The sequence below is a fragment of the Myripristis murdjan genome, chromosome 8, assembly GCF_902150065.1.
Source record: "Myripristis murdjan chromosome 8, fMyrMur1.1, whole genome shotgun sequence".
In the NCBI taxonomy this organism is placed as follows: domain Eukaryota; kingdom Metazoa; phylum Chordata; class Actinopteri; order Holocentriformes; family Holocentridae; genus Myripristis; species Myripristis murdjan.
In genome coordinates, this window is record NC_043987.1 from 14962951 (window position 1) to 14973488 (window position 10538).

A 10538-nucleotide genomic window follows, 5' to 3' on the forward strand; every position below is an offset into this window, starting at 1 on the left:
GTCGGAAAGGGGTTTAATTTATCCACACTTTAATGAAACTCAATCTGAAGTATCTCTTTTTTGAAAATGTCCTGCTAAAAAAAGAAAAAAGAAAGCCTTAATGAAAAAGCAATTACCATACTTGATAGACAAACAGAGATAGATACAGTGAGAGTGAGAGAGAGAGAGAGAGAGAGAAAGAGAGAGAGAGATGCAACAAGAGTTATTTTAATTACTTTCAGTTATATATTTTATATTTTTATATGCTGTGGCATTGATGTAGTTTATGCTGTCCTCTACAGTAAATGAAAAGGTTGGATTATGTATGTTTGACTGTAAGTGTGTATAAGAAATAGAGGGCTATGTGCTTTTACCCCAACTATTTATTGTTGCTCTGTGGTGATCACATAGCCATCCATGGGTGGGACTTGCACACCCAAAGGCGTGGTGACATTTTTCCAAGCATAAATAATAGCAGTGCGTTAAGGCTCTGCAGGAGCAGAAGAGGATCCCGGACCCCTCACACTGTATGAAGTCTCTTGTTATTGTTATCGGAGGAACTGGGTTGGGTATTACATTTATTAAGCAGTCATAAAAAAATTGACTAACTGTAAAAAAAAAAATTAATACTGGTTGCGTCAGTTATGCGTCACGCTTCAGGGTTTTGCGCGAGCTGACAGCAAGAAAATGCCTGAAGATGCATATTCAAGTGTGAAGTGGTGTCTCTTACAAAGAAAGAGGAAGACAAGAAAACAAGAAGCGAGAAAGTCGGTGTGTCCAACATCTCAGGCTGAACATCACAGGAGACGCGCAGCGAGCCGACGCATAAGCACCTTGGAGAGAGAATGAGGCGCACGGGAGCGCACAGGTAGGCTGAACCCCCGGGCTGTCACTGCTGCAGGAGAAATGAAATGAAATGAAACGAAAAATATTTATATACAGACACACACAAATACACAGATCTTCAGAAGAAAGTACTCGCACTATTCCAAGGTAGAATCTGTCTTTTCTTTATTTCTTTTTTCTTTTCTACAAAACGCCGTGTTGTCCGATTATTGACGGGAAAAAGACGATAAATGAAGTATTTTAAGAAAAATTGTGCTCATAAGTTTGAATAAAAAAATGTTCAGAAGTGTTATATCCTTATGGAATAAACTCACGGTTACATTTATATGTAAGTTAAATTAACCAAAAAAAAAAAAAAATAGACGTTGATTTTTTTTAAAAATGAAGCTTGGGCAAAACTAATGTGATTTCAGGCAGCGCAGTCCTCGCCTTAATATTTTCAGCTTCACCTTAGTTAAACACATTTTATTCGAATTTGTTGGGGCAATATGTGCGCTGCGATTCAGTGAGCGAGAAATCTGAATAATATTGCAAATTGCTCTTATCACCGTGGCCTACATTTGTTACAGACACCTTGCAGCTTTTTTTCCAGACAGGAGTGTCCGGTCCCAGCCTGAAGGGGACTCGGACATCCCAAATGTTTGTGGTCTCAACAACAGGCTGCGGGCTGCGCGTCACTCCGGTGTTTTGGAGCGCGGTTCAATGAATGCTCGCGTCAGACCAATTATTTGCGCAACAGATTTTCACAGGTTGCCACATCCAGCGAATGACAATTATAAGGTCAACTATGCGGCGCCAGGTGTGCGCATACAGGCTAGTGCCATAAAGCTGAATAGAGGGCAACACGATCACTCACCTTGTCGCTAGTGTGGTGCAGGGAACCCAGTCCCCGAGGATCTCAGGAGGAGTTAGTTAATTAAAGCTGCTTGATCCTCATGGCAACAAAACATTAATTTCTTAAAAGACTAATTTACAAGTTAACCATCGCTCTCCTTTCAGGGCACTCCCTGTGACTGGTTTAATTGTTATGCAAGTGGGACTAGAGGTACAGTTGTGCAGCTAAAATATGTAATCATTTGATAGGCACATTTAAAATGTGGTTAAATGTGGTCCAAAATGATGCCCAAAATGCCCATTCATCAAAACAGACACCACTGACTATTCACCACTCTTCACCTCTTTAGCACTCCAGTCCTTCAAGTGCGCACCTGCCACTTGTCTGCAGGTGCTTGTTTCTTTGTCTGCCCTTCCATTATGGACTACAGTCCCAGTGGCAGTGGCAGTACTTGAAACCTGTTAAACCAATGCCATCCTCTTCTAAAGTGCACCTTCCCATTAAAAGAAATGGCAGATTGGCCATATGCCCAGATGATTCAGTGGAATATTTCTCTCATCTCTTGGTAAATACGGGCATCTTGCCCAGACGACCTCTCTGTGTGCTGCTGTGAGTGTGCAGGGTGCAACAGTTTGACACAACAGAAAGACCCTGACACAGAACAAAACAGAGCAGGACATCGTTATTAGTTTCCTGACAGTACAGTAAAGTAGAATAAAGTTTGTCTGTTCTGTTAATGCCATATAATCACTGTAAATGTGTGCCTGTCTTTTCCCTACATCAGCTTTTTCCCACTGTAATCCAAAAGGACGCTGAACTGTACCCTCTGCTGCCTCCAAGATGAATCTCTGCAATGGGACGTTGGTGGGTGAGGATGTCTACTTGCCCACAAGCCCCACCTACGGCTGCTCCACTGTCACCAATTCATCACACATGCCAGATGAAGCAGAGCCCTTCATCGGTAGTGGCACGATCACCACCGCTGTCATCTACATCACCGTCTTCATCATAGGTCTTCTGGGGAACACGCTGGTCATCTACGTGGTGGTTCGCTACGCCAAGATGAAGACAGTTACCAACATGTACATCCTCAACTTGGCCTTGGCTGACGAGCTCTATATCCTTGGTATTCCCTTCCTGGGCACCCAGGGTGTGCTTTCCTACTGGCCATATGGGGAGTTCCTCTGCAAGGTGTGCATGACTGCGGACGCCATGAGCCAGTTCAGCTCCATCTTCTGCCTGACAGTGATGAGCATTGACCGCTACCTGGCCGTGGTGCATCCTATTCGCAGTGCCAAGTGGCGAAGGCCACAGGTGGCCAAGGTGTTTAATGTCATGGTGTGGGTAGTGTCCTTCCTGGTGGTCCTGCCAGTCATGATCTACTCAGACGTACAGGACTGGTTCAATTCGTGCAACATTAGCTGGCCTGAGCCCCAGGACCTGTGGTCCACTGCCTTCATCCTCTACACGTCCATCCTGGGCTTCTTTGGTCCACTGCTTATCATCTGCCTCTGCTACCTACTCATTGTGATCAAGGTACTACCGGGTTGAATTAAGGCTACGTTACAGCCATATCAACATGTCTAATTTATACAATTCTTTATTTAATAGATTTCCTTTTGTTATTCATAAACTGAAGTTAGAATTGTTTCCATACATGATTATGGCTCCTCCTTTGCCATTTCATGGCACTGCAGCTACCAGGGAAGAAATGATATAAAACAGGAAATACTGTAATCACACCAATAACCTGTAAAGTTAATAAAAGCAAATTCTGTTTGTGTCACCCTATATCTGGGTCTCCACCATTGTTTTAATTGGAATTCATCTCCCTGTCTGGGCAGTGGCTTCACCAAATCAGAGAACAAAGCTACAATAGGAGAGGTGATGTTACCTGTGTGATAGCAACAGGGAAGCTACTGGGTGTTATGAAAAATTATATTCTGGATACATAGACACATTGAGTGCAGACAAAACTAGGTCATTGTAGCTGTTTGGATTCTTTTTATATTTTTGCTCTTCAGAAGTGTTTAATCAGTGATATCTTTTTCAGGTGAGGTCAGCAGGTGTGCGGGTGGGCCTGACAAAACGGCGTAAGTCGGAACGCAAAGTGACCCGCATGGTGGTGGTCATTGTGGTGGTGTTTGTACTTTGCTGGCTGCCCTTCTTCCTCACCAACATGGTCAACCTGGTTTATATCATCCCCGAGAACAATGCAGCACTCTACTTCTTCTTGGTCATTCTCACCTACGTCAACTCTTGCGCCAACCCCCTCCTCTACGGCTTCCTCTCTGACAACTTCAAGCAGAGCTTCCGGAAGGTGCTCTGTTTCCACAAGGCCAATGGCGTTGGTGCAGCAGACGTGGCGGGAGGGAGACAAGCAGGGGAACACATGCAGAATGGAAACACACAGAATAACCAGGTATGGTAGAAAAATTGAATATTAAAGATTTTGATTGCATTCAGAGGTTTTCCTTGCCACTTTACTGCAAGTATACTCTGTTCCTTTGACACTTCATTGTTCTGATGAGCCCGTTCTTCAGCAGATGCCTCTCCACTCTGACATTTCGCAATCTCTGTGTGCATAATACCTCTTATTCCAAATCTCACCTGTTGATGTTATGAACAATTTCTCTTTCTGAGGCTTTATACTGGGTGCCCACTGTTACCATGCACTGTGTAAACTGTGTGTGTGGGCAGTATTTTTGTCTTTGAGTGCATCATTTCATTTGTTTTGTTTTTGAGCAATCAAAAGTAAGACACCCGTCTGTGGTATTTTTTTTCACTGTGTGTGCAGACAGAGAATTGTGGGATCATCAAGAAAGACATTTTGCCTTCAGACTCAACAGTGACTGACCTGTTATGAGTTTTCCAAGCCAGCCTGCCACCTGCTACTGAGGTAACACCAACAACTTGGTTGGTTTCACCCCTGCCTTCTTTCCAGCATTTATTCCCTATTAATCTGACGTGACTGGAACATTTCTAGAGAGAACCAAGGGTCTGGAAGCAAAGTAGGACACCTAAATAAGTACAGCATTCATCTCAGAGTTCAATATTGTCATTTTGCTCTGTATTTCTTTTTACCAATATCTGATTCATTTATTATAATCCTGTATGACTTTCGGTGCAATACATAATGTAGTCATCATTGAGATTTTAAATATACAGTCTGTGTTGATGTAACTACACTTGCCATTGTGCTGTTGGGAGGCTGGAAAAAAAAGGTGTTTGATGGGCATTTTAATTCCAGTGTCACAAACTCGGATGCCTTGAGAAATGCCTTCTTCACAGGATTCAGCTCGTTGCTCAAACACCAAATCTGTCACAAAGTGTATATGGATACCAAGAACACAACATACCTTTGTAACATCTGTCTCACCTTTCACTTGCTTGACCTTGTTGCCTGACCTTTGACATGTGATACCAACATGACAGGGGAGGATCTAGATAATGTAACTTGACCCAAACACTCAACATCTCGACGATGTCTGCGGAGACTTTCAGCACCTGAAAAACACCGAGCTGAAGACGGACCTGTGAAAACATGGATACCTTACGAGAAGCGAGGGATTTATTTGTGATATGGATACTGTGAATGTTAAAATCATTTTATTGATTAGCCAGCCAGAATTGAACTAATCACAGGATAACATTGTAAGTCGGTTTTTGGAGCCTTTAAGAATTTTGATAAATGATCAAGTCTGTTCTGCATGCTCACATTGTGTTAACAAATGGAAGAAGGGCTCTGGAAATGTGCCTGCATGAAACAATTTATGTGTATGGTGGCAACATATGTTTCAATTTCTAGATCTCACCATTGAATAGATAATTGATGTTTATTATCACTGTCACTGATAAATATTATGATAAATTTATGGTACAGTTATAGGACAGGTTCGGGATTTTTCAACCCAGCTTGTTTTGAAATGTTGATACCCAGCATTTATAACTGTGCATAGCAAAATCTCACAGCTAACTGTAGCCTCTTGGTAGCCTTCAGCACAGGGCACTCGTTTTCACTTTGAAAAATCTTTGTATTTCCTTTTTGAAGACGGAAAACTCACAGCACAGTTAAATACAACTTGCAATTTTGCAGCCAAAAAAAATGTTTGCAATCTGTGCTTTCTACCACGTTTTATTTAGCATGTACAATAATACAGTGCCTTGTATACAGTCATACAGTTTTACTGTTAGTCAGCTAATGCTGCATTCGCTTGTACTTGGACCCCGGGCCCATCTCAGGACAAGGGAGTAATAACAAAGAGTTGACACCTTGAACGGCATGTTATCAAAATGTACAAGACAGAAATTGTGAAATCCGAGTTCCAGTAAGCACAACATTATAGCCAACTCAGCAGCAGAGCGATGTGGACGTATATAAGGCAGTGAGTTACCACGGGGTAAAAGCTAAATTTGTCAGTGGCCAGGGTTTGCAGCCATGTTTCTGGTGCTGTGGACCAGATGTCAGCGTGTTTGACTGTGCTGTGTGTTTCCTGTTTTACACAAGGCGAGCAAGACATTGCAGCAGAGTGGTATGTTTTTCTCATCACCGCTGAAAAACACCAAGCCTGTCCTTTAATGCCACTCACAACAGAACAATTTAGCTTCGAGGCTTTGTAGGAGGTTATGGAAGTTTTATTGTCCAAACAGGAGGAACAAAGGGGCAAAACGCTTTGTCCCAGGAATCCAGGACAGTAAAACCTTGATGACTTGGTCGTATCATGTGGTTAGACTCGGGGACAAAGCTCTGCCACAGAAATCAGTCAGGCATTTGTATAAATAAATCTGTCCACATCTGAAAATCTAACTAATGCAAAACTAAGACAAAGTACTTGTTTTGTTTGTTTGTTTGTTTGTTTGTTTGTTTGTTTTATATTAGCGATCAGTCGGTTAATGTATGTGATTGTTTGCGTGTTTCTTGCTCTGGTTATTGACTATAACCCTGCTATTACTTTCATATATGCAACCATATCAATTGCTGTATGGATTTCAGATAGTTTAATTAGTTGAGCAAAATACTTCAGTGAAAAATCTTAAATCAAGAAATGCATATTTTCTTTTAGCAGTGTTCAAATACACACAGTACACTGTTTTGGGTCATTTAGCTACAGAAGACATAACTCTGAGTGTGCAAAACATTTGGACCATCTGCTGAAAGCTATAAATCCCATTTTGATTTCACCTATGAAATGACTTCATTCGGGAAGGAGTAAAGTGGATGAAAAAGAGAAAAAAAAAACATTAAAGAAAAAAATAGGGCAATCCAGTGTGGTTTAAGTGGCCCTAATATTTGTGCATTTAGTGTATTTCAAATTCATGTTTCTGAGTTTTTATGATTTAAGAAATGGAGCGCAGGCGCATTTTACACAATCCAAGTGTTTTTGAAACTCAACAAAGATTCATTAGTTGAGAAGAAGCTTTGATATGGGGCACACAGGGTTAAAATATATACCGTAGGCTACACAGGTGTGTAGGAATAGATAAGAACACTCTATTCATACTTGTGGTATTTGGGTGAAATTACTGTCACACCATGATCTTACATTTTCTCTTTAGTTAAGTGGAGAGTAAAACAGTATTTAGGTCACAATGTCATCTGTGCTTTTGAAATATGCCGGTGATCTTACCACTTGTGAAACGTCAGCAGCATTTCATATTTAGTGTTGCAGCTTAATAAACATGAAACTGAATTGAGATGCCCTTGAAATCTTTGCTGTGTAATGCCCTCTCATTTTGCCATCTTGATCGATCCACTCCACCTCTTCTCTTCTCTTTTTGTTTTTTCTTCTTCCCTTCCTCCTGCCACTTTCTTTCTTCACCACCATCTATTCACACTCGTACCCTCTCTCCGAGGCTCCCTCCTCCTCTGCGGCCCTTATTAGCAGTGTTTACTGACAACCTGTCGCAGGTGTACGGGTGCAAACACACCCTGTCCTTTGTGCAGCACTGGGCCCACGCTTTGAGCCACCTCAGTGTTTGTGGTTATGCTGCCGTGTTCTATCTCTTTCCAATGTCAGGTGACAGGATAGAGGGCCAGTGACTGTTATCAGGTATAAAACATCACCCAAGAACTATTTTGAGCTTCACAGCTAAAATACGCATTATTGCACTGGAATCTGCAGTTTCCTAATTTGTATGCCTCCTGTTTATACTCAGTGACAAATTGGTCTTATTATTCAACAAAGCCTCAGAGGTGTTTTTACACTGTGTGCAATTATTCTTTCTCTCTAATTTATTTGCTCTCAACAAGTAATAGAAAAAAAATCATTTATACTGCAGCTTATTTGCCCGTACATGCCTCCAGTAACATCTGTCTTTGGCTTTACAAGGTTATGAGCTCCTCCGTTTAGCTGCACAACAACCCAAAGGAAGGAGAACCTCATCTCATATTATTTTATATGCCTACTTAAGAAAACAGTTAAAAATTAAGTATATTTTTTCAGATCAGCAGTTTAAAAATGAGCTATTGACCTTTCAAAATCAGAGGTGGAGGTAAGTAATTTTATTTACTGGTGTTACTGTAAATGAGTAGCATTTTGTGTTCTTGTTCTTTTAAAGTTAGACATTTTACTTTTAATTATTGTGCTTCACTACATTTTAAATCAGATCCATCACAGAGAACAAACGATCAATGACAAACTGTGGTACCTTTCACAATAAAAGCTCAGTCGGCAAAGATTAGAAGAGGAACCTGCTTCTACTTTGTTGGTTCTACATTTTCTCTCTTCCCAATTTCCAATAAAAGCGGCATGATGAAAAAGTGCAGGTGGTCGATGGGATTCATTTCACATTTTTCAGCTGAGTCTATGTGGTCCTCACTTCAATCAACCCTAGGCAATTTTTCGCAACGCACCGTAAAAATAATCTAGTTTGAAACATATCCTTTCCTCCTTCTCTAACTGCATGGAAAAGATCCGACCTAACGCAGCTACTGTTTTGAAAAAGACAGCTATCTCCTGGGTAAAATGCTGCAGGTCATCAGCTTTTCTGTGCAAAAACCCGAGGTGAGTTCAAGTTCAAGTTCAGATTAGTTTCAGAGCGTAAGTTACCATGGAAGCTGGCCTGAGTGAATTCATTTAATCTCACTCCTTGGAACTGAAAATCCCAGGTTTCCTTTACCTCATAGTTAACAAACTCTTTTTAGATAATAAAGACACTTTCTGGAATAACCTGCAGGACAAGATTTTATCTTTGAGACTGAACACAGTCAACATGTGCTGGGCTGTCAGTCTCTAACACAATCCACCAGAGGAGCCACTGTTCAGAAACATCCTGGCTGTCGAGGCACTCATAAAGATTATAAATCCTAGCAAATCCCCTTTTTCCAGCAGAGGTCTTACTAGCCTTGTGAACCAGAAAATATTGGGGGCTCTAGTGGCTCAGTTGGTGAAAGTGCATGTCATGCCCCTGAAATCCCTCCAAAGTGAAACTAGCAAATGTGCCTTAAAAGAAGGAGACAAATACAAGACTTTTGCATCCTAAACTAAACCTGAGAACAAAAGAGTGCTTGAGAAGTAAAAGTAACACAGCAATACCACATTCAAAAAGGTTTGCTGAATAACATGAGACATTTTATGACAGTTGATTCAATTATGTGGCCAGCAGGTGTTGATGTAGCTGTTATGTCATATGTGGCATAGATTTGTTCGTTCCTTTCACTGTTTTAATCTAATTTTGTTGCACTCTAGTTTAACCACACAATACCAGAAACATCTGTGTGATGCTCTACCCTGCGGTTTGAGACACACTGAACAGGAAGCATGCAATATTGCTGCCAGAAAATCAATCTCTCATTTTAATTAGACGATAATGTTGAGTGCGGCACATTTGCCATCATAATTAAGGTAGGGCACTCCAGCGGATGTAATCCAGACACCAGGAAGGGAAGCTCGCTTTATGAAGAAGGTAGGGAAAGGAGGCATGTTTCCTCTCAGCAAATGAGTCAGCCTGTGAAGGGATATGTATCAGTGGCAGCTAAAAAGGAAACATAAATAAATAAAACAAATCCTTTAAGGTGCTAACACCTGAAAAAGATGCCAAAAAAAAAAAAAAAAAACTGGTAGGAGTTAACAGTGTCTCTGCATTCAAAACAATCGACAGCTGAGGTACATTTTGCTCTTTGCTTTGAGAAACAAAGTTCAAATGTTGTGTACCAGTGGGCATGAGAGCAACAGGCAGCCCTGCCAGAGTTGAGTGGCTGTGATATAATGTCACAGCAGCCATGAGCTGGCAGTGGCTGACACGGGCTGACTGCGGAGCAGGCAGGATGCAGGGGGCATGTTGCACTCAGAGTACAGGGTGTGATGGGTAACACTGACCTTTACAGATGGATTATTGGTCGGCTTGTTTTTCAGCACAGGTTTACAGCAGAGGAAAATGAAACTCGGCTCACTCTTAATTGAAATGCTACTGCGAGTTACAGTTGTCATTTTGTCTTTTGTGTCCATCTGCAGTTTCCTGGCTGGTTCTGTGAAGGTCGTAGTTTTCTAAAAGAATGTATAGTATTTGTTAAGATGCAGTTAATTACATATGTTCAAGGATACACTGCAAACAATTCAGTTGCAGCATCTACAAGAGGCACTTCATCTCTGACTTTTGTTACCACACAGTAACTTTGGATTAAAAGAATACTCCAACGTTTTGGGCAAAATGTTCTTTTTCCATCATACTAACACTGAGGCAAGCTGTTTGATACCATTTTGACCTCTGTACATGCAGTGGTAGCATTTCATGTTAGCTTAGCATAAAGACCTGAAGTCTATGGGAATCATTAGCGTAGCTCCATCAAAGTGAAAAAATAAACCTTACAGCAACTCCAAAGCTGTCTTTACACAATGTATTGTGTATTTGAAATACAAAACGTGTCATTTTAAGAGAC

General features: G+C 41.2%; 1 protein-coding gene across 2 annotated transcripts; it reads left to right on the forward strand.

The window, feature by feature from the left end:
• Positions 1–491: 491 nt before the first annotated feature.
• Positions 492–7354, forward strand: LOC115364279 (somatostatin receptor type 5-like). Of its 2 annotated transcripts, XM_030058775.1 has the most exons (5): positions 492–847; positions 2445–3196; positions 3714–4082; positions 4458–4559; positions 5096–7354. In XM_030058775.1, the coding sequence occupies exons 2-4, from the start codon at positions 2501–2503 to the stop codon at positions 4524–4526; spliced, it is 1134 nt and encodes a 377-aa protein (XP_029914635.1). In that variant the 5' UTR covers positions 492–847; positions 2445–2500; the 3' UTR covers positions 4527–4559; positions 5096–7354. The 2 variants fall into 2 exon arrangements, with proteins under 2 accessions (XP_029914635.1, XP_029914634.1); XM_030058774.1 differs by having other exon boundaries at positions 4458–7354.
• The last annotated feature ends 3184 nt before the right edge of the window (positions 7355–10538 follow it).

Excerpts from the sequence above, each read along its gene's own strand:
- LOC115364279 (XM_030058774.1), top strand. The coding sequence starts at position 2,501 with ATGAATCTCTGCAATGGGACGTTGGTGGGTGAGGATGTCTACTTGCCC. Across the intron at positions 3,197-3,713 it reads ACCTACTCATTGTGATCAAG|GTGAGGTCAGCAGGTGTGCG; the intron begins GTACTACCGGGT and ends TATCTTTTTCAG. Across the intron at positions 4,083-4,457 it reads GAAACACACAGAATAACCAG|ACAGAGAATTGTGGGATCAT; the intron begins GTATGGTAGAAA and ends CTGTGTGTGCAG.